The following is a 27,807-nucleotide window of genomic DNA, read 5'->3' as shown; positions in this document are numbered from 1 at the left end:
CTCCGTCCCCTGCCTCCACACGCCCGGTTTGGTTTGCACAGGGACCTTTTGAGGGGAGGAGAGGACTGCCAGCAGGCAGAAGTCCCCAGGCAGGGTGAGAGGGCGCAGGGAAAGCTAGGGCATGCGAGGGACAGGCCTGGGTCGCCAAGGACACCAGAGGCATCCCCGCAGCCCCAGGCCGGGCAGCCCACTCCAGGGACGCAAAGCAGTCTGGAGGCCAGCGTGCTCACGATGGGAGATGAGCCCCAGCCCCGGGCTCGGCCCTGCTCTTTGGGCCTCCTCAACATCCACCAAATGCCTTGCAAGTGTGAGGGATGGGACTCCACCCTCAGCCGGCACAGGGGCACTACGGGAGAGCCCCTGGCCCACGGGGCCCGGCAGAACCACAAGAACAAGCAGGCAGGGGATGGGCCTGGGAGAACGGAAGGGAGGAGGTCTGAGAGCCCGTGGCCACGCGCGCTCGAGACCTCGGCACACTTACCCCAACGCCACCGCAGGGCAGCATCACGAACATCCGCTGTGCCAGGAGCCCTGTGGGGAGAGGTCCAGGCGTGTGAGCTGAATCCGCTCAGCCTCCGGCCGGGAGCGGAGAAGCTCTGAGCAGAGGGCCAGGCGGGGTGGGCAGGGAGGGGTGGAGGTGGGCAGCAGAGGGACTAAGGGCGGCATGGGGGTGTCCCGGACGCTGGAGGGACAGGCTGGGCGGAGCCAGGACTAGAGCACAGGGGATGCTCAGGTTGGGTGAGCCAGGGCAGGTCTGGGGGCCCCAGGCGCCATCGGTCCCCTACCTGCCAGCTTCCCATTGTCCAGTTTGAGGCGGCTGAGCGGGTTGGTGCCATAGAGGAGCACGTGCCGCTCCGAGTGCACTGACTGCAGCTCCTCCAGGGAGGCCTTCCGGCCCCGTAGAGACTGAGGAAGTACCCACAGAGCTCCTGAGTCCCTGCTCGGCCCCTTCCCTGCCACTCCCACCATCCCGCCGCCCCTCAACTCACTCTGGCTCCAGGGCCTCCCAGCCCCTTCCCTTCCGTGACCCTCACCTCCTCCGATCCCACAGCCCCTACGCTGCCTCCTCACCTCACACTGGCTCCGGAGCCCCCGCTCCAGCAGCCGGGACCAGATGCTCTGGATGCGGCCTGCGTGCTCCGGGTGCCTGCTGTTGTCTCCGCAGGAGCACTGGTGCTTCAGCATTACTGAGTCATAGACCAGCCCTGCGGGGAGCAGGGGTCAGGGCCAGGGCCCCGGGGAGTCCCCACCCCCAGCCCCACCATGGAGCCAGGCCGGGCATGCCCTCCACACCCCCGCACAGCCCCACATGCCCCATCCTGCCCCTCGGAGCCCGTATGCACACCCCCAGCTGCTTACCCAGGCAGCCTTGGGCACCTCATCCACACAGCAGGCAGCCCCAGCCAGCACAACTGCCACCCAGCCGCTGCCTTCCCGACTCAATGACCCCCCTCATGTGGCCCAGGGACAATGACCATGACCTCAAGAGCTCAGAGCCTAACAAAGGGAGGCCTGATGTCAGGGGCTCGCACTGGATGTCATGACCCAAATAGGCGCCCCCAAACTGGGAGCTGGGAAGTCCACAGTGGGCCACGTGACAGGACAGATGCAGTTTTGGGGAAGTGACTGTTTCAGCCTGACCAGCAGGACGCCCAGAGGAAGGCCCTGCACATTGCCAGTGGGAGGGTCACTTTCAGAACATCTCAGGACATTAGGATCTTCAGAATGCTCACAGCATTTGACCCGGGGATGCCACTCCTTGAAAGTGACCCTCGGGAAACAATCCCAGGGATAAGGAGAGACTTATAGAAATTTACAAGGAAATTCAAATGAGCAAAAATGAGTAACCATCTAACTGCTCAACCAATAGGAAATCTTTAAACAAAAATACTGTGATGACATACCACAAGATCACATTTTTAAAGTTTAATTATATCACAAGGTGTTCATAATGTGCAAACTGAATAAAGCAGGGTACAAAATGTAGCCACAAAATGTACTGTATGTGGGATTTATAGATGTGGCTAAAACAAAGACTGGCTTGAAATATGGCAGCATTTACAAGGGGTTGCCTCTGGGTGGCGGGATACTGGCTGGTGATTTTTGTTCCATTCTTAGGCTTTTCTGTATTTTTCAAAATTTCTAAAATGCTCTTGAGTTATTTACACAAGCAGAGCAACAGTAATAAATATCATTTTTGAAGGCCCAGACTAGTTGTCAGGACACCTGAATTGTTAGCTTGGCCTGACTGCCAGCTGACTGTCCCCTTCGATTTCCGGAGCCTGGGTCTCCTCAACTGTAAAATGAGAACAACCAGTTGCTCCACGGGACACTGTGGGGATCTCATAAGACTAAGAAAGTGCTCTGTGGCCTCGAAAAACGTCCTGAGTGAACCATGACACAGACATGGTCCTCTGCCCCGAGCCCCTGTGTGCCCCCAGCCACTTCCTCCTGCCCTCCAATCCAGGCCTTACCTGTGGTGAAGGGCAGGGTCCGGGCAGGGGTCTCTGAGCTGGGCAGGACACGGGCCTGGCTGGTGGACTCTGGGGTTGGCAGTGAGGCAGGCGCGGCTGGGGACGACTGAGCCCTGGACAGAGGCCGGTGACCGCCCTGGGCCAGGGGAGGCAGCACGGAGTCCCCAGTGGCTCCCCGGGGGAGCCGCCCAGCCAGTCGCTGCTGCTCCCAGAGGTACACCTGAGGGACACAGGGGTCTCAGTCTCCAGGTTCTCAGGACCCTGCTCCATCCGCCTCTGCCCATGGCCTTGGAAACCTCCAGGCAGGCCCCTTTTCTGCAGAAGCCTCTGGCCCTGCCTCCCAGCTGGGCTCTGGCCTTTGAGTCGCTGAGCTCCCTGCCCCCACCAACCCCCCGAAAGGTCTGCACCCCAGACTGACCACCCTATTCCACCAGAGCTCCCTGGGCCCTCGAGACTCCAAGGCGAGAACCTGGGTGAGAGGCCTCAGGCTGGCTCTGACCAGGATCTCCTTGTCTCCAAGGACTGCCAACCACCCAAGGACACAGGGACCCACGTGAGTCTGCACACGTGTGGCCTGCTACCATGTGTTACGGGCTGAGTTGTGTCCCCTCCCACCTCATATTTATGATGGAAGTCCTAACCCCCAGTCCCTCAAAATGTGACTGATTTGGAGATAGGGTCTTTACAGAGGTACTCAAGTCAAAAATGAGATCATTAGGGTCAGCTCCACATGACTCTGGTCCTTATGAAAAGGGGAAATTGGGACACAGACGTGGACAAGAAGAAAGACGATGTGCAGACCCAGGGAGAAGGTGGCCGTCTACAAGCCAAGGAGAGAGGCCTGGGACGGCTCGGCTCCTTCCCTCACAGTCCTCAGAGGGAACAACCCTGCCGCCACCTTGATTTCAGACCTCTAGCCTCCAGAACTGTGGGAAAATAAGCTCTGTTGTTTAAGCCACCCAGTTTGCAGCACTTGTTACAACAGCTCCAGCAAACCAATACCCCATGGCTTGACTTGCACAGTTGAAGGGCTGAGCCCATCTCTGCGCCACCTCCTGCCCTAGCACCTTCCTGGAAACAGTACAAGGGGTCACAGGGGAGAAGTCCTAGGGCAGGAATGTGTGGGGTTCTGTGAAAGGCCAGTCTTGCTGCTGGACGAGGGACACGGCTTCACCCTGAGATGGGAAGGCTGCTGGAGGGTGCAGCACGTGTATGTGTGCATGTGTCTGTCTGTCTGTCTGTAACCTGCTGTGGATTTGGCAGAGGAACTGTGGGTCCCAGAGCTGTTCCCTGCGCTGATATCCCACCTCCCTCCCTTCCATCTTAACCAGGCCCCAGAGTCTCCTGACTATGCCTTCGGAGGCGGAGGCGCACCTGGGCACTACCATACCTGCTGGTGCTGCTGGAGAGGAATAGGGCCTCGGGCCTCATGCTGCCCATGGCTGGACTCCCTGTGTTCCAGGCCGTCATCCCCCAGCGGCCCCACTCCCCCGCCGTCTGTCTCGAGGTCCTCAGCCGAGGGTATCTGCTGCAGTCGGGGCTTCTCACTCGGCTTGGCTGGCCTCTGGGGAAGGGAGATGCTAGCTGAGAGACATGCTGGGCCCCCAGGAGCCACATGTCCTCCCTCTGACCCTCCAGATCTCTGCCCCCCCTAAGTCTCCCTTCTTTCAGCCCCCAGGGTCCGAGTTTAGCAACCCCTCACCACCTCCCCTACCCAATTCCACTCACCTTGATCAGCTGGACATGAGGTTTGAGCCGCTCCAGGCGGGGCTGCAGGGGGCCCAGCAGTGGGGGGGCAGTGGCGCTTGGGGGCAGGGGCTCTGAGCGGGTCCGGCTCAGCGGCCGGTGGAGGCCTGACCCGGAGGGCCGCTCGGTGGTCAGTAAGGACTGGGCAAAGTGGAAGGGCAGGGGCCCAAGCCCGGGCACTAGAAAGAACGGGGTGGGGGGCATAAGGAGGGAACCACAGGGAAGAGCAGAAGGAAGCAAGGGCGGGCGGGGAGGGGGGAGGGGGCGAGCCAGGGACTCAGCAGGGAGACGCACAGGAGGACGGGACCCTGCCCACGCTTGGCCCTCAGCAGGGTGCAGGGATCCAGCCCCTCTCCTGTAGAAGCGGGGACTCACCAGTCAGCAGGGGGGCATGAGAGACCGAAGGATCCAGAAGGAGAATGGGCTGCAGGCGAGAGGGCAGGGGGCCTCCAGCCTCGGGCTCCAGGCCATGGGGCAGGAAGAGGGGAGCATGGGGACTCGCCAGGACTGGTCCCCGAGGGCCCAGAGTCGCATGGGTCCTGCGGTCACCATCAGCCTGGAGGAGAGGTGGGGAGCATCACAGGGGAGAAGATCCCAGCAGGGAGACGGTGAAGGCCATCAGGTGGGGTGTAGGAGAAGGGAGAGAGAGATCTCGGGCGCTTGGGGTGGGGGAGGGCGCCTCAGCCACTCACCCTGGCAGGGGCGGGCAGCCCCAGCGTGATTGTGGGCAGCAAGGCGAACGGGGCCAGAGAGGTCTCCTGCAGCCGCAGCCGCTGGCCCAAGAGCGCCTGCCATGGGAGCAGGGCAGGGGTCACCGGTCCCAGACCTCCACCCCTGAGCACGCCTTCCCCAGAACCCCCAGGAGGCTCCGGTGGGGGCTGCCCAGACCCTGCGGCCCCAGCCTGGTCGGGCCGCCTGCTGAGAGGAGCCTCAGAACTGCCCCCGAGAGCCCAGCCTGGCAAGGCCTTACCTCGGAGCCCAGGACCGGGTTGGGGCCGTGCTCGCTGTCATTGGGGGAGCTGCACCCTGACGCCGGCGTGCTGCTACTACTGGGGGAGGAGTCTGAGGGTTGGGGAGAGGGGGACGAGCAGTCAGGGGCCAGGCGGCGGGGGCCAGGAGGCGGGGCCAGGGACAAATCCCTTCCCCAGTGGGCGGGCTCTGCTTCCTGCTTTCTTCCCAGCAGGGCGGGCAGAGGGGAGGCCACCACCAGTCTCCAGTGCCTTTGGACACTTATTTGTTTAGCGTGCCCCTTCTTCTGGTCAGGCGGCAGCTTAGCCAACAGAGCAAGGGGGCGGGGGGTTCAGCCTCAACTCGCCCCCTGGTGAGTGTGTAGGACACCCCCCGACAGATACCCATGGCAGCCCTGAGGCGGGCATCCCTTGTCTGGGTGGGGTCTGACCCAAAGGGACCCGGCCTGCCACCCGGCCGCCGCGCCGGGCCTCACCACCGAGGGTCTCAGCCGGCCGCCGCCGGAGGCTGGGCGGGGCGCTCTCCTTCCGCAGCAGCGGGTTCTTCCTCCGCTCCAGGGACTTTTTGGGCTTGTAGCGCAGCTTCAGGTTGGGCTCAGAGACTGTGGGAACACCGGCGTTACTAGGCCCACCATCCCCACCCCCCCAGCCCCCACCCCCGGTCTCTGGCCTACGCCCTCCCTCCCAGTCCTCTCTGAGAGAGGCCAGAGAAGGCAGTGCCAGAGAGAAAGCCACCGGGTGCAGGCTGTCCCCCGCCCAGCCAGGCCCCCCTCCCTGACCCTCATCCAAGGTCCTTCCCCCTTTCCCCTGGAGGGTCCCTGCTGGCCTGTCCCACGCACCTGTCTTACGCAGAGGGAAGTGTTCCGGGGGGTCGCTGGGCAGGCTGGGAACAGGAGGCAGGAAGCTGCTGAGCATGGAACGGGCAGCTCCTTCCGTCTCCAAGGGCTCGAGAGTTCTGTGGAGTGAGTGCCAAGGCTGCTTCAGAGGGGCAGGCATGCCCAGAGGCCTGGCAGCCATCTCATTCCACCCTTTGGGACCTGCTAAGGAAGGCAGCAGCCCGCAGGGCCAGGAAGTGCCTCGCCGGCAGGAATAGCGGCCATCTCCAGGTGGCAGCATTGGGCCACCCATCCTACCAGCAGCCCACTGGTGATGCCGCCCTCGGACCTAGGCATAGGAGCCAGGGTCCCAGGGCTTGGGTAAGGGCCAGACACAATGGGAGGATCCTGTTCTAGGAATCAGGATGTTTTTGTGCTTAGAGGAAGATGTAAAGAGAAAAGAAAGCTAGCGTGGTGCGTGTGTGAGAGTGTGTGTGACAGGGGGTGGGGGGAGGAGAGATAATTAAAGGACAAGAGGGCAGGTATCAGTTGGGAGAGGGGTTCGGGGGAGGCCTTATGATTAGAAGTGAGGGGTGAGGATCAGGTGATGGGCAGCTGGGAGGAAGAGGGGGCGAGTGTATGTGTGCTCACAGGTTGACATCCAGGGAGGAGGGGCACGGCAGGGACACGAGGGGGCAGGTGGGAGAGGGAGTTACCTGTAGGGAACGCTGGGGCTATTGGGATGGACCGTCCTCTCTAAGGCTGCCTGCTGTTTCTTCAGAATCACCTCTGCCAGCTTCTGCTTGACCACACTGCTGGCTACGGCACCTGCAGGGGCAGAAATCATCAGTGGGTTGGGGGTGAGTGGACTGGTGGCCTCCCTGGAACATTCTCTGCCCGTTGCCCTGACCATGCCCCCAGGACGAGGCATCCAAGGGACCCCTCAGGCAAGAGCCAAGCCTGAGGCCCCATCTCTTCTGTGAAGCCTACGGGTCCCCCTTCACCCCCACCTACATTCACCGGCAGTGCCCAGCAAGCAGAGGGGGACCCAGGCTGGCACTGCCCCCTCCCATGCCCACAAAGGAGGCCGTGGACACCGGCTGGGGAGGCCTCCATGCTTACTGCGCTTGCTCTTGTCCTTATTGAGAAGCTGCCGCAGCTCTTGCTCCTGCTGCCCCACCTGCAACTCGGGCAACGGCGTGTCCATTGAGAGCTGTGGGGAGGGCCGGCCGCCCAGGGAGGGGCGAGGAGTTGGAGACGGAGGCGAGGGTCTGGGGAGGCTGAAGGGAGGGAGGGGTGCCGGGTCTGAGCTCGAGGCTGCTGCGTGCGTGGGGAGCTCTATCTTTACCCTCATGGTCTCCGCCGAGCGCTGGGTCTGCAGGCCAGCCAGGAAGAGGTGGTGGTGCAGGCGCTGGGGGTGCTGCAGGGCCAGCAGCGTGGGCTCCGGCGGGGGCTCCACCGGGGGCCGCTGGCCCACCCGCAGGTCCATGGGCTGGGGCTGAGGGCCTGGCGTGTCTGCGCAGGGCCTGGGGCAGCCTGAGCACACAGAGAGGGCAGGGTCGGCCGGAAAGCTCTGCAGGTGCACGGTTACCTAATCAGCCTCCTTCAGATTCACTTGACGATGGTAAAACACCCTCCAGGGACCTCTTCCTCACTGCACCCTCCCCACAGTCCTGCATGGTAGTTATTTTCAAGCCTGTTTCACCCATGAGAAAGGAGGTCATATAAACTACACAGTTAGTCCATCGCTGGTGCTGTTTGGATTGAGCTTTCTGACTCCAAGCATAGAGTTTTCCACAAAATACGTTGCCTCTCCAGGCCAGGAGGGCTGTAGGGATTTAGAGATGGGCTGAGGGCCCTTTAGTGATACATTCTGGGCCCTGACCTCTGCTTCCCTTCTTCCCACCCTGGAAGGAGGATTGGGCCCAGCTGCCCTCTGATGAGCTGCGCTCAGACACAGCGATTGGACAGGCAGTCCCCTTTGTTCAGCCTCCAACCCCAAAGGGCGTCCCAGGCCCTCTCAGTTGCCATCCTCCCTACTCTATCCCAGGCCATAGGATAAAGGAGAGGTGCCTCAAACCCACAGCCAGCCCTGGCCTGCACCCTGGGCCTGCACAGCCCACATGCCCGCGGAGCCTGTGCCCAGGTACCCTCACGCCAGCTCTGGGCCTCAGCTGCCTCTTCTCGAGTGTCCCCTGCACCCACGCCAGGAGCACCCTGCCAAGGCTGTGGATGCAGGGGCTATTTATAACTAGCTGCCAGACCAGGTCCTATGCCAGCACCGCCTGCTGGGCCAGGCTGGGCTCAGCAGCCAGAGACACTCTGAGGTGCTCAGAGGTGGACAGTTATCCTGGAGAAGGGGAAGCAGGTGGGGCTTGGGAGCAGGTGCCCTCAGACAGGGCACACAAGCGGGGAAGCCTTTCCGGAGAGGCCTCCTTCAGTTCCTCCAACGCTGGGCCTCCCTGATGGGGGCAGCCACAGGCTGTCCTCTGGGCCTGAGCCGAGGAGGACTGGAAGGGCTGGAAGGACTGAGGAGGACTGTGGCAAAGACCAGCCGGGGAGTCAGGAAACACGGCATCTGGGCCCAACTCAACCATTATCTTAACATCCATAGCACATGTGCACACTCGCTGCAAACCCTTTTACCTCATCACCCCTGTAGGCCCTGGGAGGTAGTTATTACTATTCCCACATGAGGAAACTGAGGCGCAGGTGAAGGGACCTGGCCAAGACCACCCAGCTCGGGGCACAGTGAGCTCGGGTTCCATCCTGCTGAGGCCAACGCTCCGTCTCCATCTTCCCATTGACTTCCAGGAAGTCACCTCCCCCGCCCCACCCCCAGAGGGGTCTCTCACTGGGCAAAGGCAGAGGGGCTTGCAGTAGGTGGTCACTAAGCGGTGTCTGTTCTCACAGTCTGTGACCGTGAGATGGAGACAAGAGAGGAGCAAAGGAGGGAGATGCCCTCACGACTCTCTGGATGTCAAGAGACCGGAGCGGGTGTCTGGGCACCCGATATGGCCAAGAGCAGGCAATGCACTGCTTTGATGTTCCCACTTCTTGTTCACGTGTCCACCCAGGGACCCCAAATTCTCGTTCTGGTTCCGTCTGGGCCTCTGATGCCATTGCACTCCCGCCCCAGGAAAGGTCTCAGTCTTCCCATGTCAGGTGTCCTGGCTTTCTGGGGTGACTCCCCTGGTGATTCAAGAGGGCCCTCAGGGCACCCAGGGCAGGCCACCCAGACTTCAGCCATACAGACTGGGAGCGGCCCCCTCCCTCTCCCAGCACTGCCTCGGCCTCCAGAGCAGAAGGCTGCTGGGAACATGGGAGGGGCTCTGCCTGCAACCCTGGCAACGCCCTTCAGGGTGACTCAGCATTTGGGGGTCTCCACAGTCTGATGCTAAGCTGGCTTCTGTCAGCTTTGCCTTCCACATCTGAACACGGACCCTCCGCCTCAGCCATCAGCTCCCGTCCCGTCACAGCCCATGTACCTTCTGTCCTCTGAGCTTTAGCTCAAAACGTCCCCCTGCTGGTGCCATCCTCCTCCCTCGATTCTACTTTTCCAGATCCTACCCTGACTTCCAAGCCCAGCTGGAGTCTTCCCTCTTTCCTAGACCCAGCCCAGTGCCCTGCTGGGTCAAGCCCTCTTCTGGATTTCCATCACGCTGGCTGTTCTGTGCCCTGAAAGCACCGCCCAGGCAGGTACCAAATCTGAATTAAGCTCCAAGGGCAGGGACTTGGTTTTGCCTATTGCTCACCATCCCATCACCTAGAACAGTACCTAGCAAGCGATAGGCACCCACTAAATACTGTTTGATTCGATGAATAAATCTCTATATCCTCGGTGCCCCGGAACAGAGGTGGGGTTCATTAACGTTTCTTTTTCTTTTTCCAATTTCTGTCTTTAAATTTTTAGAAAATTACACAACTAGGAGAACTAAATAACAGTAGGTGGTGAACTTATGGACAAACTCCTTAATCAGCTGCCCCCTCCTTTGGAGCTGGTCACATATCGCATTTGACTATTATTTCTCTTTTTACTTGTATATCTTGTCTCCCCACCTGCCTGTAAGCTTTTGATGGCTAGGACTGAATCAAAGAGGATAGCAGCCTTCCTTTCTCCCTGCCGTAGTCTGGGTGTCAGGTGTGCACCTTGCACCCAACAGGCCCTCGTCCGGTCCAGCCCCTTCCCCCGCCCCATGGGCACGTCCTAAACCCTCCTCGTCCATCACAGCCTAACAGCAGCGGGGTCAAGGAATGGTGAGAGACCCACGGAGAGGGGTCCTCTCCCTCCCACCTGAGCAGCACGAGGCACCTTCCCACCCCACAGGGCTGGTGTGAGGACTGCAGAGCCTATAAGTGAGAACGCGCCGCCTTGCCCAGGGCCCCCGAGGCAGGGGTCTGAGCATAAATATTAGCTTCCTACTTGCCTTCCTGTTTCACTGCACCAGCATGGACAAGAAGAGCATCCTGCCTTTCCTTTTCCTGTTGTGCTTCCCAGCTCTGGGGCCAGCCTGGATCCAGAGTTGCCTCTCTTATCACCCCCCCCTTACCCCTTCCCCACCAAACCCCAACTTCGCCCCCTCCCCCAGAACCCCAACCTCCCAACTCTCTGGCCAATCAGCCACCGTTCTGAACCACCCCTGAGCTCCTCGCCCCGCTTCTATCCTTTCCAGCGCATCTTCCACTCCCCACCACACTCTCCCTCAGGCCCACTCTTACCTGTGCCAGGGGGACTGGGGCAGTGGGCACCCGGGCTCACCTGGGTCCCATCTGTAGAGAGAAGAGAGATGGAGTGAAGCGGCTGCCGGGAGGGGCAGGGGAGGAGAAGGAGAGAGGGCCGAGCCAGGCAGGCCGCCTGCTGGTCCAGGAGGCCCCACTCCAGCCCGAGGGCACCTCCACCAGAAGCTAAGGGAAAAGACAAGACCCCACCCCATTCCTTTCCTCGGACTCCTGTGCCGCCTGAGAGCGATCCCCAGCTCCATCTTCCTCATCTGATCTTTCAAGCGGCTCAGGTATCTTGCTCCGCTGGAGCTCAGTCCACAGCAAGAAACTCAGGAGGCCCTGGTTTACGCAACGGTGCCCTCAGCCCTCCCTGATGTGCTGAGATACAATCTTCCTTGGGCAGCCAAACCAGGCTCCCCTAGCCCGAAGCGGGAGAAGAGGGCTGGGAGGTGAGGTGGGAGAGCACGGCTGCTAAGACTGCACTAAGGATTCCGGGAGGGAGATGGGGAGAAAGGGAGAGCAGGCCTGCAAGGGGAGCTGGGGCCCCCTCTGAGGCTTCCACAGTGCGGGAGGGACTGGGTCGTGGCCTGGAGGTCAAGTCAGATCTGGTGGGAGCTGAGAAGTGGCGGGTCTGGAATGCATAGCTCGAGGGCCCCACAGTAGGAGCCCCTTTCCTCCTCCTGCCCCATCCTGGGTCCTGCAGCCTCTGTGCCCCCCGAGAAGAGAACCACTCAGCCTTTTTCGTGGATAACCTGAAAAAGAAGTCTTTCCTTCTGGAAATGGTCACCTCTCCCAGGCTCCTAGGCTCAGCCCAGGGCCCCCCCATCCCGTTCAGAACCCATGGAACCCCATGGTAGGGACGGTGCTGTCGGCAGCCGAGAGGCCCGGGGATCCCAGGGGCTGGCTGGGGCGGGGAAAGACAGAGCTGAGTCCTGAGGCCACCTTTCCCTCCTGCTGTCCCAGCTCAGGGCCAAGGGGATGGAGCCTGGAGCCAGGAGGCCTCCTGGAGGGGGATGTGGTAGAAGCCCTCCTCAGGCAGAAGGGTATCTTCTGAAGGACAACGGGCAGGCGCTGCACTACTGCCTAAGGGGCGGCCCCAGGCCTCTTCCAGAAGCTGCAAAAGGAGAAGTCCCTGCAGGCAGGAGCCTCTGGGGGAGGCGGCAACGCTGGGCACAGAGAGACTCCCACCAACTGCCCTCAGACACTAGTGGCCTGCGCTTCGGACGATGACATTTGGTAGGGAAATGCCGCTCCACCTGTTCAAATGCTGCCCGTTCTTTGAAGTCCAACACAAGGCCACCTCCTCATGAAGCTCACCCTGACCACCCCCCCTTACCGCCCACAGCACCCACTCTGTGCCCACCACCTCGACACTCAATTAATCAGAGTCTCTGCAGTGTCACAACTAAGCCATGCCCATCTGCCCCTAACACCTTGCTGGGCACCTGGTATGCTCTGTTAGGAATTGGCGAACTGAACACAATGACGCTCCCCTGGCCCCCTGCCTAGCACATGGCATGCGTATTTCTCAGGGTTTGTGAGCCTCAAGGAACAGGAGTATGGGAGGCAGCCTCCCCTCCCCGGGATGTGGTAGCCCCCTACCCTGGACTCTCTTAGGACCTCCCCTTTCTTCTGTGGGACCTGGTCCTCCAAGAGAGGTTTCTGAACTGGATTCCCGGGTGCAGTCCCGGAGACCGTGTCTGGCCTGGAGTCCTTGGCCTCCAGTCCCTACCTCCTGGGAATTCTCCCCTAGCGCCCTTGGTCCCTGCCTGAGGGCTGGCCAGCAGCACTCACGCGTGGGAGCACAGCCAGCTTCTCTGTGCCCAGCTCCCCTGGTAACCATGGATTCTGGACACCATGCACCCTCTGGATAGGACAAAAGCTAATGGTCCTGAACTCTGTAGTGTTTGTTACAGGGCCCAAAAGGGATGTTCTGTGATGATGATCTATGATGAAATAAACTCTGTTCAGAAAAGGTAGGGGGGTGTGTGTGTGTGTGTGTGTGTGTGTGTGTGTGTGTGTGTGTGTGTGTGTGTGTGTGTGTGTGTGTGTGTGTGTGTGTGTGTGTGTGTGTGTGTGTGTGTGTGTGTGTGTGTGTGTGTGTGTGTGTGTGTGTGTGTGTGTGTGTGTTGCCAACAGGGGCAGCTTCTAACCTAGGTTTGTACTGAGAGCCTTTGGATTCAGAGGAGCCCAGAGGAACAGAGATAAGATCTGGAGGACAGCTCACCTGTGTACCAGAGAGAGGAAAGTATCTAAAGGCACCCAGTCAGTGGCAGAACTGAAACCAGAAAGCGGCATCCCAGGCTTGGGGATGAATCTGGGGACCCCTCTTCTCATCAGCCCCTCTCAGAGCGCTGTTACCACTCATTTGGGGTCAGACTGAAATAAGATCAGGAGTGAATGGACCCGAGGGACAGAAAACACTGCATAGGGCTGGACCCTTCTCCATACAGCTCCGGACCTGGGTGGAGAGCTCTCATTTCTGGAATCCTGGCCACCCCCCTATTTCTACCTTCTTTGGAAGCAACTCTAGTCAGGCTGAAGAGGCAGTTTACCTCGTGCTGAGGCTCCTATCAAGTCACCTTCCCCAACCAGACACCTGATCTTACCCAGAAATCCCACCCTAATGGGTCCACCCCGGCCCTCAGCAACCTCCAGGGCAGACACAAACGCCACTCTTCTGTCCCCTAAGCACAAGCTGGCCTCCCACTCCTCCCTTGTTGCCCCAGGCCCTCACCTGCCCAGCAGATGCGACTGGAAACCCGAGCCTGGCCTGACCACCTGCTCTCCCGGTGCTGCCAGCCCTGCATCAGGGGAGGGCTTCCCCAGGAGCAACGCCACCCACAAGCCCCCTCCTAACGCCTCCGATTTCTTTGTCGAGGCTGTGTCCCCCTCCCTGGTCTCCTGAGGAGCTGAAAAAGGAGAAGCAGGCAGACCCAGGCCCTGCAGGCAGACGAAAACAGGCAGGAGCAAGAGGCCAAGCCCTGGGTCCAGGGCGGACTCCCTCCACCCCCCCGCCCTCCTCAGCTCGGGTCTGCTTCCCCTGACACGGGCAGACAAAGTCTGACTTCGCGGGGGGTCTGGCCAAGAAGACAAAGCTGGGGGTGAAATGGCTTCAGGAACGTCCAAGAATAAATAAACAGAAGAGAGAACATCATGGTTGCCTGACTCTGACACAGAGTGAGGACTGTGCAGTGTACATTAGGAGCTGATGGGGCTTTAGAGATTGTGCAGGCCAACACTCTCACTTCCCAGAGAGGTAAAGAAAGAGGGCAAGGGGCTATGTCATGGTCACCCAGCAGGTCAGTGGTACAGCCAGGCCAGACCAGACCAGTGCAGGGGGAAACCCAAGAAGTTGATCCCAAAAGCAGGTACTAAGTACCTCTGTGTGAGGTCACTGGTCCAGGTCTTCTTTTTTTTTTTTTTTTTTTTTTTTGCGGTACGCGGGCCTCTCACTGCTGTGGCCTCTCCCGTTGCGGAGCACAGGCTCCGGACGCGCAGACTCAGCGGCCATGGCTCACGGGCCCAGCCGCTCCGCGGCATGTGGGATCTTCCCGGACCGGGGCACGAACCCGTGTCCCCTGCATCGGCAGGTGGACTCTCAACCACTGTGCCACCAGGGAAGCCCTGGTCCAGGTCTTGAAGGGATGGAAAAGTGAATAAAACCTGACTCTCACTTTAAGGAGTTTAAGGTACAGACCACAGTTGTTGTTTTTTTAATTGAAAAGTATACTACTTGCAGACACTAAAGTAATTCAAAGAGCCCCTGAAAGTATGAAACCACAAGTTTCTCACTCATCCAACTCCCTAGAACTTCCCTAGACTCAACCCCTTTTAACAGTTTCTTGTGTTCCCCTTCAGAAATTCTCTGCTGGTTATTAATTCTATTGCTCATTATCTTGGCACCAAGCTGCTTATTACTCAGATTTATCCAGAACCCAGTGGGCTGCACGCTGGCTGGAAACTCCTGCCCCATGAAGTGACAGAAGCGAGGGTCCACAGCACAGAGGACATCGGCTTTGAGGTCAGATGGACTTGGGTTCAAACTCTGACTCCCTCAGTGACCGGCAAGGAGAGCCAGGGACAGGGTGCAGCCTGGGCAAGCCTTGGTTATGCCTCTGAAATAAGAGGATAAAGAATATGGACTGGGAAGAGGTCGTGTGAGATGAGCGATGCTGTGTGTGAAGCAGGGAGCCCATGGCGGGTGCTCCCGCAATGGCCGTGATTCATCCTGGTTGCCCCTGAACTCGCCTGCAGCCTCCCTCTGGCACAAGCATTTCAGTGTCTGGTACCACCAGTGTTCTCCGCTCGTCTGCCACAGTCCACTGTCTCCCAGATGTATTCCTGGTCCCGTCTCTTATCCCGACTCCCCCAACCACAGGCTCTTCTCTTTCTCCGCCATCTGAACTTCTGTAAACTAACACTTTACTATGTGCCCGTTGTTCTAGGTGCCCTACGTTTGCTGATTCGCCTAACCCTCATGACAAACCTATGAGGTGGTGACTGTTTTGATGCCCATTATATAGACTAGTCAACTGAGGCCCAGCAGTATTAAATAACTTGTCTGAAGGCACATAACATGGGAGTGGCTGAGCTGGGACTCGAGCCAGGCAACTGGGCTCCAGAATCCATGCTCTCAAGCAATACTCTCCGCTGCTGCTCCCCAGCTCTTCCACTGCCACAGGCCAGCGGGTGGACAGCAAATGCAGGACCCGGCAGGGCACAGGAAAAGATCAAAAAATCCCATAGCGGGGCTTCCCTGGTGGCGCAGTGGTTGAGAGTCCGCCTGCCGATGCAGGGGACACGGGTTCGTGCCCCGATCCCGGAGGATCCCACATGCCGCGGAGCGGCTGGGCCCGCGAGCCATGGCCGCGGAGCCTGTGTGTCCGGAGCCTGTGCTCCGCAACGGGAGAGGCCACAGCAGTGAGAGGCCCGCGTACAGCAAAAAAAAAAAAAAAAAAAAATCCCATAGCCCCCCAGAGACCCGAACCAGCGGCCAACTCCAGCCCTGCTGCAGGTTAGAGGGCAGCAGCTGCCCGTTCCACCTTCAGGCTCCCATGAAGACAATCCCCCAAATCACTTATAGATAGCAACGGTTGACTCTGCAGATTCTAAGAAATGATTTCGTACTACATGTGGGGACAGGAGCCAGCGACCTTGGAGGAGCACTGGCTTCATCTTCCAGGTGGTCGGGTGCCCTGCCCTGTCCCTTCTTTAGATGCTCCCAAGTCCCTCTGAGGCTTTCTCAAAGCACGCTCCGCTGGGCGGGCGGCGGGGCGGGCAGAGGCTCGGCTCCCAGGTGAGCGGCCTGGGATGTGGACCTGCCCAGACAAAGGCCTCCAGTCAGGCCGAGGCAGGGGGCCGCTGCTCTGCAGGCTCAGCAGCTGTGCGCCAGGCAGGAGGCTGGACGTGAGGGCCGCAAGGGCGGCCCTTCGCCTCCGCAGCCAGCATGCCCCTTTCCCCGCGCCTGGGGCCCTGGGGCAGCTATTTTTAGCTCTTGACACCTGGGTATTTTGCAGCCGCAGGATGTCCGGTTTGGAGTCTCTTTCTGGGAATCCTACACGGGGCAGTTGTAAACAGCCCCACGCAGCGGTGGCCCAAGCTGGGAGCTGGCACCCCCCTTTCTGCTGTTTGAGATGAATCAAACAGGAAGCAGACGTAACCATGGCAGCGGCAGCTTGAGCTCCCTGGGGGTGGGAAAGCGTCCTCCCTGGCTCCTTGTCCCTGCCCCAAGTCCATTCCATTTTGTGGCCTCTCCTCACAGATGGCAGGGGGAGCTGGGCCGCTCTGAGTTGTGAGCGGCTGGCAGTTCCTGGGACTGGCGCTCCCTGGAGAGCCTCACTGCCCTCTGGCAAAGAAAAACAGAAGTCCCTCCAAGCCTGGCCCGCCCCCGCTCCCGGGGCCTCTCAGACCACCACTCAGTCTTCCCTGGCTGCCCTCTGCGAAGGTGGGAAAGGGAGGGCAGAGCCACTTGCTCAGGGGCTCAGGGTGTGTGTGCAGCATCCCTGAGCAGGCAGGTTCCCCCAGTCCCAGGCCCAGCCCCCTGGTCCAGCCTGCCCTAGGGTTTCCCAGGTTCCGAAAGGCCTCAAAAACCCCAGTTCCCACTTACCCTCACTCCCCTGTTCCAGGAGCACCAATCCCTGAAACAGGAAGTTCAGCATGATGTCTAACCACCATCTTTCCTATCATAAGCAAAACAGCCCGAGCAGTCAAGATGGGGCCCCCATCTGTAACACGGGGAGAAGAGTCGAGTTTCTATCAGCTTCTGCCTTTGTCTCTCCCCCTCCCCCACCCCCTGGTGCCCCACTTAGACCAGCTGCTCCCTCTTAGCCGCCCGCCAGCCCCAGCCAGTCTTTCTCAAGGGCCAGCGCTTGCCCCAACAGGAAGCACAGTCACCGCCCCGGGGCTGTCTCTCGGAGCCGCTCCTTTCTCCCCTCTGAGGTCTCCTGTTCATGCCTTCATCCTCACTGATCCCTCAGCCTCTGGAGACCCTGCTTCCCTGTGCACCCCACCTCTGCCTCCCGCCGGTTCTGCCTCCCCCAAATGTGCCTTCCTGGCTCCTCTCACCTGTGCCACCCACGAGGCCACTCAGCCCACTCCCGAGACTGCCAGGGAAAAGTTTAAGCTATGATATTAATGTCCATCATTATTATTTTATTATTAGCAGTAACTAGTAATATTAGTATGATCAACAACCATGTGCTGAATGCTTACTGGGTGCCGGTTACTGTGCTAAGTGTCTGACTTGTACTATCTCCTTTGGTCCTCACAACCACCCTATGAGGTCGATACTGCTACCATCCTCACGTTACAAAGGAAGGAAACTGAGGCTCAGAGAGGTTAAGAAACTTGCCGAGGTCACACAGGTGGTAAGTGGGGCTTCTGGGACTCCAGAACCTAAGCTATAATCACTACACTGGTGTTTACAACTAGTCCCACCCACCGAGGTGAGGTAAGGCCACCAAGGGGCCACACAGGACATAGTGCGGTCCCAACATCTGAAGGCCTGGGCGTGACTCACATGTTCCCACAGTGCCGGTACTCCATCCAGAAAACAACAACAAAAATAAAAACTGAATCATCTCTGCCCGTGTCCCTCACGTGCTTTTTCATGTCCAGGCGGCACTCTCCGACCCCATCCTCACTTCCTTTTTCAATCTTACGTTTTCCCTGCTTTTTAAACGTACATATTACCATTTTATCATTTCCTGTAAGCTGCCCCCAGCAGGGTATAACTAAACAAGCAAACCCCCAGGTGCCGTGGAGGATCAATGCTGTGTGAAAGCACGCTGGAAACTGTCAAGCCCTGTCTAAAATGCAGGTTGCATAACCAGAGCAAGACCCCCATAACCAGAGCAAGACCCCCACAGAGCGGCTACTTGGGAGTGAATTGAATCCCCCAGGGAGGGGATGGGTGCGCTCCCATGCTCTCTCTCTCTCTCTCTTTCTCTCTCCCTCTCTTGCCCAGGCCTCACACACTCCGGCAGGCCACGGGCGAGGATGGAGGCACCCACAAGTGCAAAAGGGAGCACCCATCTTCAGGGCAGGCTCCTGGGGACCAGGAACATAACCAAACAGCCATCAGCACCCTTGGACCTGGGGCAGGGAGAGACATAGGCCACAGAGAGACCCTGGCCTGCTCCATGGCCTGGGGCATCACGGATATGAGTCGGTGAATAGCAACAAGCTATGAATGCTGGCACTCACAGGGATGCCACATTAATATTCATGACAGTAAATACCAGATCCCCATCCCAGTTATGCCCCCGAATCCCACTCATTTTGCCTGTTATTTTTGGAAGATGGCAGAACTCTGTCGGGTAGATTCTCCAGGTGACATGATTCCCTTTTGTGGCCAGGGCTGCCCTTGGACTCGCTCAGCTGGGGTTTTTCCAGACCACAGATCCAGCCAGGGTGCTTACACAGCTTTCAGGGAATTCAAAAGCCAGATGCATAGGCCTGGGTACAGATTTGGACAAACCAGCTGTGAAGGACAATTTCTAGCCAACTGCGAATTTGATGAGATGAAAATTTACTGCACTGCAAGGTGGAGATCACTGACTGAAAAAAATGGCATACGTGGTATGGTCTTGTTTTGGTAAGAAGCACGATATATAAAGGCATGTCAGGAGATGGGAAGGTGTACACTGAGGTACTGTGGCAGTGATTTCCCACTGCTGGGATTGGGATGTTTCTTATTCTTTCATTTTTGCTCCTCTGTGTTGTCTGATTGTCTACGATGCACAGGAGCTGTCTCTGTAATAAAAAAACAGAACTGACATGTACAGGTACACCCACACAATATCAAGATGGCACTGCCAATGGGCTGCAAAGTCAGGATGCGACCTCTGGTTCCCGTGAGAACTAGGACATAGGGCTTTCACTGACTCCACGTATTATATTCTTGGACCCCATAGCCTCTGGAGTTCTGCGTTATCTACAGCTCAGCATCCTCTGCCTCTCCCGAATCATACAGAGGGCCTAGCACAGGCCTGGGCACAAAGTCAGGACTGACTCAATGGATGCCTGTAGGCTGAATAATGATCATTTCCTGAAAGAAATGCCTGCTGCCGCTTCCAGGGCCACTGTGCTGGGAATACAGACTGCTGACATCACTGACCTTCTCATCCCTCCTCTGCCTCATGCTCCTCTTAAAAGCTGCCAGGGAGGGGGCTAAAATAAAGGTCACCCCAACAGATGCTGGCAAGGTACTTACTCCACAGCAGGGCCATCAGGGCCGGTCCCATCCCAGACCCTCCCCAGTGCCAGCTGGCAGCGAGGCCCTCAGGTTCCCCCGCATCCTGCCTCACTGGGAGAGGCCAGGGGTGGGGGAGTGAAAGAGAGAAGGGGTCCACCCTGTGACTTCTGGCTATAGGCTCCTGCTGTTCCAGGCCCTTATGGGTGGAGGAATCTGGAACAGTGAATTTGGCCTGGTTTTTCCTGTGAACTGGGGCTGAGCCCAGTTTCTGTTCTTCATGTCTTTAACATTCCCTATCCCTGACCTTCAAAAATATGAACAATAACATCAATAATAGTGATAATAGTCTGTGTGCGCTGACTTCATAGCAGACATGGTGCTAACCTTACTTACTTTAATCTTGAGAACTCCAGGAGCTTGAAACTATTATTACTTTCATATTACTGAGATAGAGAAACTGAGGCACAGAGAGCCGTGGGCCCAAGGTTACACTTAGTGGTTTGCAGGAGAAACAGGGACGCTGCCACACCCTCCCTCTGTGTCCTCACTCGGAAGGCCCTTCTGCCAAGCTTTGCAATGGGCACAGGAGAGTCGAGGGTGACCATTCACATCTGTAGTGTGCATTAGAATCCACCGAGTGTTAACACGCGCATATGAGCAAATCCCCACGTGAAAGACTGGGAAATCAAGTCTCAGAGCCCTTGGCAGCCTTGCACGAGATCCCATAGCCATTCAGCTGGGATTCAAACCCAGGTCTTTGGTATGAGAATGGCAAGCTTTCTTCCCCTCTATCACACAATCTCCTTGGCCCAACTCTCAAGATGGCTCTGAAGGCCTGGAAGGGAGATGCACAGCCTGTAGCACCCCGGAGATGAAGCCTGCGCCCAGCCCCTCGCCCGGTGGGGGTGAGGTGCTGTTACAGCACCTCATCAGCGGCTCCACCGTGACTCACTCCTGGGACCCAGGGGAAACACAGCCCTGAGCTGCGGGCAAACACGGCCTGCCGCCTGCCCCGCCTCCAGCTCCCCGCCTCCACATTTGTTAACCGAAACCCGGCTGTTGCTATTTTTAACTCTCCAGCTCCCCCTGGCCTGGGGCTCCCCCCTTCACCCCACCCCCACCCCCTGCCCCAACCGGGTGCTACCAGCCCGTCATTCTGAGAGCAGTTCCACAACCTGAACGCCCAGGAGGGCGCAGCGGATGCCCGTGCAGGTTTGTGGGGCGAGCAAAACAAGACGGTTATGGCCCCGTCGCCCCGTCGCCGAATTCCCCCACCCCAACGCTTTCCGAACCTGTGGCTCCCCGCCTGCCCCGCTTCTCCCTGTCATCCTGGCAGCGGGGGAGGGAGGAATGGGACTTCCAGGGCTGGTGGGGGGGGTGAGCTGCAGGAGCCAGAGCTGGCCTCCTCGGGGTGCAAGAGAGCTGAGCTGGACTCCCGAAGAGAGATGGGGTCCCCCTCATTCCCTCCAGGGCACCAGGCTCGCCCTGAAAGCCCAGGGTCTCTGCCCACCAGGGTTTCCAATCCCTGCAGGCAACATGGGGAAAAAAGGAAGTGGCTGGTGAAGGGGTGGGGATGGTGAGTTTAGCCCAGGGCCCTCCTCATGGGATGTCCCCTCCCCATCCTGGGCAGAAGACCTGGGAAACACAGGAGTCCAGGGGGTGACTGCACCCAGCAGCCTAAAGGAGGCCAGGGTTGAAAGGCTCCAGGCAGCGGGTTGGAGGGTGGGAGGCCAGACGGGGCCTCTTCTCTCACGTGAGGGCTCCTCTGATACTCAGCTCGCTGAGGAAAGGGCCCTACCATCCTGCAGCCGGCAGCTCTGGGGCCCCAGGGAAAAGCTACCACGAGAAGAACCTGGAGGTGAGAGGGTCTGAAGGCTGCTTGCTGATGTGACGGGGGTGAAGGGGTGGGGCTGCCGGGGGACCAGGGGGGCACTGCCTTCTAGCTGTCATCTGCTGCCCCCACCCAACACCTCCCAAGCCCCCCGCTCAGAGGCTCACCCAGTTTGAGGAGCAGATTTCAAGGGCCCAGGAGAAGCTCTGGAGCGCCCAGCCAAAGATCTCCTCCGCTCCCTCTCTCCTGCCCCGGCCCCCTGCTCGGCCAGCCTCGGCCCTCCCTTTGCCCTGTCCTCGCTGGCCCCTGCCCCAGCCCTTCTTTCTGGTGTGTCCTCTCTTCCAGGGCCCAGCTCCTCTCTAAGCCTTGACCCCCCTCTCTCCTCAGTGATTCCTGAGCCAGGTAAATAAATCCCAGTGGCCACCGAGGCAGCCAGGCTAGACCAAGAGGGGAGGGACTTGGCACTGGAGTTGTAGGGTGGGGAGATGGGGAGGAAGGGAACGAGGTGGGGGGAAGGTGAGGCAGGAGGGTCAGGAATGGGCTGGCACTTGAGAGAGGCTGCCGGCTTCCCAACACCCGACATGTCGACAGGGCCCTGGACTCGGCCCCGCGAAGGGAAAGAGGCTGCTCCCCGAAGCGCCGAAGCACGCTGGGTCCAGCCCTGTCCAGCTCTCCCTCCTCCTCTCCCCTTCTGCCAGCCTCTGGGGACTGCCTGAGCAGCCGAGACCCTGCTGTTCCATGCCAGGCAAAAGGCTGGCGATTGGGCTCCAGTCCTCTGCCAGCACTCAGCCCAGGTCTCTCACCTGGACCCAGGCGGTTGCCAAGAATGGCTCAGAAGCTCCGAGGGCTCACTTCTAGTCTGGGGAGGTGAGAGCAGGCATCGATGTCACTTCTCAAGCAGGCCTCCCCTGGCCGCCCTATCTAAGGAAGTGCCACCTTGTTATTCTCTATTGCTGCACCTGGTTCATTTCCTTCTTAGGGTTTATCGCAAGGGGTAACTAGATGTATATACTCATTTCTTTACTTGCTTACTTGTCTTACTGTCTCCTCCACTAGAGTGGAAGTTCCCTGAGGTCAGATGCCCTGCCTCTGTGTTCACTGTGTATCTGTGCCTGGGACCTGGCACACAGCAAGGCTCAGTAAGCATCCAATGAGTAACTAAATAGCTGAATGCCTGGCTCAGTAAAGGGGGCCTTCTGGTTGCCAACCTCACTTTTAGGATTGACGAGCAACAGTTCCAGGATTTCCCCAGGGAGGAGGAAGCAGGATGTAACAGGAAGAGCAAGGTCAGGAAGCCCGGGACCCCAGGGAAAAGGTCAAGGCCCAGTAAGCATCCGCACCAGTCCCATCTGGTCCACGGCATCACGCTGAGTATGGACATGTACACAAATGCACACGCAGAGGACGCGTGGGTAGGTCCTGGACTGGTCTTGAAAGGCTTGAATTTTGTCCTGATTCTTCCTCTTAATAGCCCTGTGTCCTTGGACAAACCACATACCTTCTGTGGGTCTCAGTTTCCTCAAAAGAAAACATGAAGAGATTGGTGGTCCTCGAACATGGCTTTGCACCAGCTCACTGAAGCGCATGTCAAACTCCAGATTCCCAGGCCCAACCCCTGCAGACTCTGAGTCTATCTGGAATGGGGCCTGAAGATCTTTATTTTTAATACATTCCCAGGTGACTCTAAAGCAAATGCTCCGGGAACCGGCATTTGAGGAGGGATGAAAATGCTTTCCAGCAAATACCTGGACTTCTATTAAAAAAGCCACTCCTGGGCTTCCCTCGTGGCGCAGTGGTTGAGAGTCCGCCTGCCGATGCAGGGGACATGGGTTCGTGCCCCGGTCCGGGAAGATCCCACATGCCGCGGAGTGGCTGGGCCTGTGAGCCATGGCCGCTGAGCCTGCGCGTCTGGAGCCTGTGCTCCACAACGGGAGAGGCCACAACAGTGAGAGGCCCACGTACCGCAAAAAAAAAAAAAAAAAAAAAAAAGCCACTCCTGCACAGGCATACGTCCCCCCGAGATGTGTCCATATACCCCACGCAGAGCCATGAATTGCAAAGGTGCACAACTCTACAGACGACACACATCTGTACTACACGTGTGCGTGTTCCCCAGACACCCAACAGAGAGCCACCACATGGATCACAAATTGCCACGGGATCACCACCTCTACATACACAGCCCAGGGGCACACATGCAGGCCCACCACCACATACCCAGTGTACACACACACCCATCACATGTTGACCCACACTAAACAGACACTATCCTGAATTTATTTTGCCTCTGGGAACTGGTCCAGGACCAAAGGAGCTATGCTCTGCTGATGAAAACATCCCTCCCGCCTCTGCCACCCCCCACCCCTTGCCCCAGGCAGCATGCTGTCCAGCTCCCCCTCGAAGGGGGAGAGCTGCTGGAGGACAGTGGGGAGATGGGATGAGGGGAGGCACGGAGCCCCCCCCAAAGTCCAGCAGGCCCTCTCTTCCCCGTCCCCCCCCCGGGGAGGTGCAAAAGGGCCTCCACCCAGCCCAGCCCCCCACCCTGACCCCCAGTGCTCACTCAACCCACTTGCCTAGATTCCCAGGCCCTGGGCCTAGGCAGCCAAAACGGCAAAGGAGGTGGCCAGATTGAGGGACTCCTCCTAATACTCAGACCTCTAAGGAAAGGGCTGTCTGGGGGCACTTTCCTGCAGCTCGAAAGCCTGGGTCCCCCAGGGAAGGTTGCCACAGAAACAGGGGGAAATATCACAGGGAAACACAATACCCGGCAGGGTCACCTGCTGACCAGGCTTCCTGCTGTGTTGCCCACCCCCCATCTCATTGCCTTCTTGGCCTCCTTCTCTGGCCTTAGCCTAGGCCTCCTCACCAATGCTCTCCTTCCTGCCTCCCCTGGGTTAGGGAAAGCAGCCTTATGCAGAAACTCTGTCCCTTTTGGTTCCAAACAACAACATCAGGGATGGCCCAGAGCTGAGTCCCCCGCTCCTAATCCTACCAGCATCCCCACCACAGGAAATCAAAGCTTCCTGCCCCAGAGGAAGTGCCCCATCTAGTGAACAAATCCAACACATAAACGCACAGTCCCGGAGCCTTGGGGAGGACAGAGGCCAGCTCCCACGCCTTACCCCGGCCCTGTTTCCAGCAATACCCCACACCCCACTACAGGCCCCAGTCTCAACGCCGACTGAGGACAGGTCAGGGCCGAGGCATGATGGGGGCGTGGGCAGGACCTGAGCCAGGCCAGGGGAGGAGAAGGCCAGGAGAATGGGCACAGGCAGAGTCAGAAGGTCTGGTCCCAGCCCTGCTCAGCCTGCCATTCCCTGGCTGCATGACCCTGGGCCTTGCATTAGCTCCTGTTCTCTCAGACCCCTGCCAACTTCAAAATTACTAGCTCTTAAAATGAAAGGTCAGGAGAAGGAAGACAAAGAGATGGCAGGGGTTACGCAGGCTTTGGCCTTGGGCAAGGACGCCTGCAGCTACAGGAGGGTCCCCACTCGTACGCCCATCACACATGCGTTTCTCACTTCCAAGGGCTTCATATCCGAATTGAGGAGAGGATGGACGAAGTTCCAACTCTCATTCCCAGACCAGGATGAAAGCTGGGGTCCATTATTCCTGAAGGAAGTGGTGGGCATAATAGCCCCCACCGATCCATCTCCTCCTCTGTGGTCATTTTACTGATGGGGAAACTGAGCTTCAGCGTCCAAGCGGAGTGACCAGTTTAGATTCTTGGAATAGTCAGTGCAAGACCTGAATGCAACCTTCTCAGCCTCAGGATCACAGCTTAAGACTTGGTGGCCAGAGAGACACCCACCCCTGGGCTCAAGCTAAGGAACACAGAGACCTCGGGAGAACACTTCCCGGGGCCGTTCCAGATGTTATACCAAGAAGCAGCTCTGAGCCTGCCTCTGAGCCGGGCCAAGCCAGAGACGAGAAACATCAGGGGACTAAAGGCAGGGGAGGAGTCCCAGCAGGTCCAGGACCTGGTTCCAGTCCAGGTTCACTGGGAACAACACAGCAAGACTGCTTTGTGCCTTAGTTTCCCCAGAAGTGACTCCACAGAGGAGGAAACTTACTTATTAATTCAGGTGGGTAGAGGGAACAGAGAGCAGAGTAGGGAGGTTGAGATGCTGAGCAAGAAGGAGCTAAGAGATATCTAGCAGAGGCTGGAGGAGCTTCCAAGAGGGCTGGTATGAGGACAGGAGTGTATGGCAGCCTAAACCACTTGGAGGACCTGGCCTGTGGGGTCCTATGGGGGAGAAATGGGCCACCAAGGTGGCCCATTAGGAGGTAGGAAACTGAGTCACATTCTCTTTTCTTTCAGCCCAGTGGCTGGGCAGGGGTCTTAGGAAGGTTCCCATGGATCCAGGTGCAAGTCCAGGGAACAGGCTGATGAATCCAGATGTTGAGTCCCCAGCAGGGCCACTGAAACTGGTAGGCAGAGCTGGGCCTCAAGCAGATGTTGAATGAGGTTGTGGGGAGGGATGGGCAGCAGCAAGACAGCCAGTGTCCAGATGCAGGGGGAGGCCTCTGGCGTATGCAGGACAGCCAGCAGGGACGGGGAATGGCCTGGACTTGGTGGGAGGAGCACCAGTGGCTGGCAAGGTCAGATCCGAATGGGTAGCCTGGGCAGCGGGAGGGAAGGAAATGGGGGTAGGGGGAGCTGGGCGGCCTGCAAGCCCCAGAGGTCTCTCTCTCTCTCTCAGCCCACAGGCCTAGAAACTCTGGGCGTCAGGGCCCAGCCCAGCTGCCAGATTTGCCGCCTGCTCTTACCCCCCAGGACCAACAGACCGCAGGCTTGGGGGGCACACATCCTGTCCCCCACCACTCACTACACAGCCTGCGGTCACCATCTTCCCGCGCCCCTCCAGCACCTCCGCAGCTCACTCGGGCACAGGTGTCTCTTCACCCTGATGGGTGAGCAAAGGTGGGGGGCGGGGGCGGTGCTGAGAGAAACCTCACTGTCAGAGACCCTCCCTCCCAGGGATCACACTCTTCCCAGCGGAGGGGTCGGAGTACGGTCCGGCTGGGATTCGCGGTATGGGGGCGCTGATGTCCGGGTCTAAGAGCCCTGTCCCAACTCAATGGGTCCTGCCCTTTGCCCTGCGCTTCCCAACCTTCCGCCCCGGAGCACCGCCCCCTCCCGGGGCCGCGGCAGCCGTCCCTCACTCCCGGGTCCCCCGGTCCGTTCTCCCTGCAAACGGGGTTGATGGGACGCCGGGCCCGCGCACCGGCGGCCCGGGGCCTCCAACTCCCTCCCTCGGGCCTGTCGCTGCCCCGCGGCTGGCGGATGTGGGCGCCCCGCTGGAGGCCCGAACCCTCCGGCCCCGGAACCAGCCCGGGCCGGGAGCCTGCCAGAGCCCCGCGGAGACGGGCGGGGCGGGCACGGTCGGGGGGGGGGGCGCACGCCGGGCCGGGCCCGCGGGGCCGCCCGGAGCCCGAGCCGGAGCCCGAGCCGGAGCCCGAGCCGGAGCCCGAGCCCGGGCGGGCGGCGCTGGGTGCCGCGCGCAGGGCGGGGCGGGCGGGGGGCGGCAGCCCAGTACTCACCAGAGCCGGGGCTGTGCATCCAGGGGCCGGGGCCCTCAGAGCGGGGGGCTCATGGCGGGGCGGGGGGCTGGGGCGCCGGCCTCACATCCCCCCGGTCGCCGGAGGCTGCGGAGCGACTGTGAGACGGCGAGAGGAAGGGAGGGGGCCGGGAGGGGGAGGGCCCTGGCAGCCCGGCCGGCCGGGTAGGATGACAATGGAAGGAAATGCTTTATCTGAGTCTGAGAGCGGGCCAAGGGGGAGGGGAGGGAGGGGGCCGGCGCTCGCGGCCCGGGGACACACCACCTCGCAGACACGGCGCGGCGCCCGGGCTGGCGGGCGGCGGACACCCCGCGCGGCCGGCTCGCGGGGAGGCAGCGCCGAACCCGGAACGTGGGACGCGGCCCCGACCCGCCCGCGGACGCCGCGCTGCCGCCCAGTCCCGGCCGCCGCGCGGCGCAGCGACCCGCGCACAATTCCCGGAAACTCAGATACCTGAGCGCACGCACCCTCGCAGACACCACGTACGCGAGCACACATCCATGTTTACCCGGGGCAGACTCGTTCACACAGACACTGTGCAGGGGAGGACCCCCGCGCTCACAAGCACACCTACCAACAGCCAACAGTTACACAGGGGGACAGCGGGACACGCGTGGAGCCCCCGGTCCAGGCGAGGAGTCCCAGACAGACACCCCCGCCCCCCGCCCCAAGCACAACTTGCCTGAGGAAAGTTCCAGGATCTGATTTGAATCACTGCCCAGCCCTCCCCCTCTGCCACCTCCCCCCACCCGCCGGACCTCGCCAGCTGAGGGGAATCGAAGGGTCCAGCCTGTTCCTATTAAAAGAAAAAGGGGGTGGGGGTGGTGCGGATTTTGAAAGTTTTCTTTTTTTAAAGAAATTTCTCAAGGGATTTCCTTCCCTCCTCTCCTCTTCCTCTCTTCCTCCCATTCCTCTCCCCCCACCACCCTCCCCCCTACTTTCCCCCTCCCGGTCCCTATGAGTCAAACTTCAGCAATGTGCCCAGTGTCTC

General features: G+C 59.4%; 1 protein-coding gene across 7 annotated transcripts in view; it reads right to left on the bottom strand.

Moving 5' to 3' along the window:
* The window catches only part of HDAC7 (histone deacetylase 7), a 36,283-nt gene extending 8,875 nt beyond the window's left edge, over nucleotides 1–27,408 (bottom strand). The window contains exons 1-16 of one of the 7 annotated variants that reach the window (XM_060113232.1): nucleotides 26,799–27,014; nucleotides 10,723–10,773; nucleotides 7,352–7,539; nucleotides 7,126–7,216; nucleotides 6,720–6,831; nucleotides 6,028–6,143; nucleotides 5,665–5,790; nucleotides 5,191–5,282; nucleotides 4,913–5,008; nucleotides 4,596–4,776; nucleotides 4,203–4,399; nucleotides 3,865–4,038; nucleotides 2,475–2,694; nucleotides 1,072–1,205; nucleotides 786–906; nucleotides 482–531 (exon numbers count right to left, since the gene is read on the bottom strand). In XM_060113232.1, the coding sequence (XP_059969215.1) occupies nucleotides 482–531; nucleotides 786–906; nucleotides 1,072–1,205; nucleotides 2,475–2,694; nucleotides 3,865–4,038; nucleotides 4,203–4,399; nucleotides 4,596–4,776; nucleotides 4,913–5,008; nucleotides 5,191–5,282; nucleotides 5,665–5,790; nucleotides 6,028–6,143; nucleotides 6,720–6,831; nucleotides 7,126–7,216; nucleotides 7,352–7,539; nucleotides 10,723–10,773; nucleotides 26,799–26,817 (1,968 nt within the window). In that variant the 5' untranslated portion in view covers nucleotides 26,818–27,014. Of the gene's footprint in view, nucleotides 1–481; nucleotides 532–785; nucleotides 907–1,071; nucleotides 1,206–2,474; nucleotides 2,695–3,864; nucleotides 4,039–4,202; nucleotides 4,400–4,595; nucleotides 4,777–4,912; nucleotides 5,009–5,190; nucleotides 5,283–5,664; nucleotides 5,791–6,027; nucleotides 6,144–6,719; nucleotides 6,832–7,125; nucleotides 7,540–10,722; nucleotides 10,774–16,834; nucleotides 16,934–26,798; nucleotides 27,016–27,390 lie in introns of those variants that run through there. The other 6 variants (XM_060113233.1, XM_060113231.1, XM_060113228.1 and 3 more) reach the window with 6 other exon arrangements.
* Between the last annotated feature and the right edge of the window lie 399 nt (nucleotides 27,409–27,807).

Source organism: Mesoplodon densirostris, chromosome 11 (genome assembly GCF_025265405.1).
Source record: "Mesoplodon densirostris isolate mMesDen1 chromosome 11, mMesDen1 primary haplotype, whole genome shotgun sequence".
Taxonomy (NCBI): Eukaryota; Metazoa; Chordata; class Mammalia; order Artiodactyla; family Ziphiidae; genus Mesoplodon; species Mesoplodon densirostris.
Note: the sequence above shows the minus strand (reverse complement) of the source record. Positions and strands in the feature narration are given on the sequence as shown.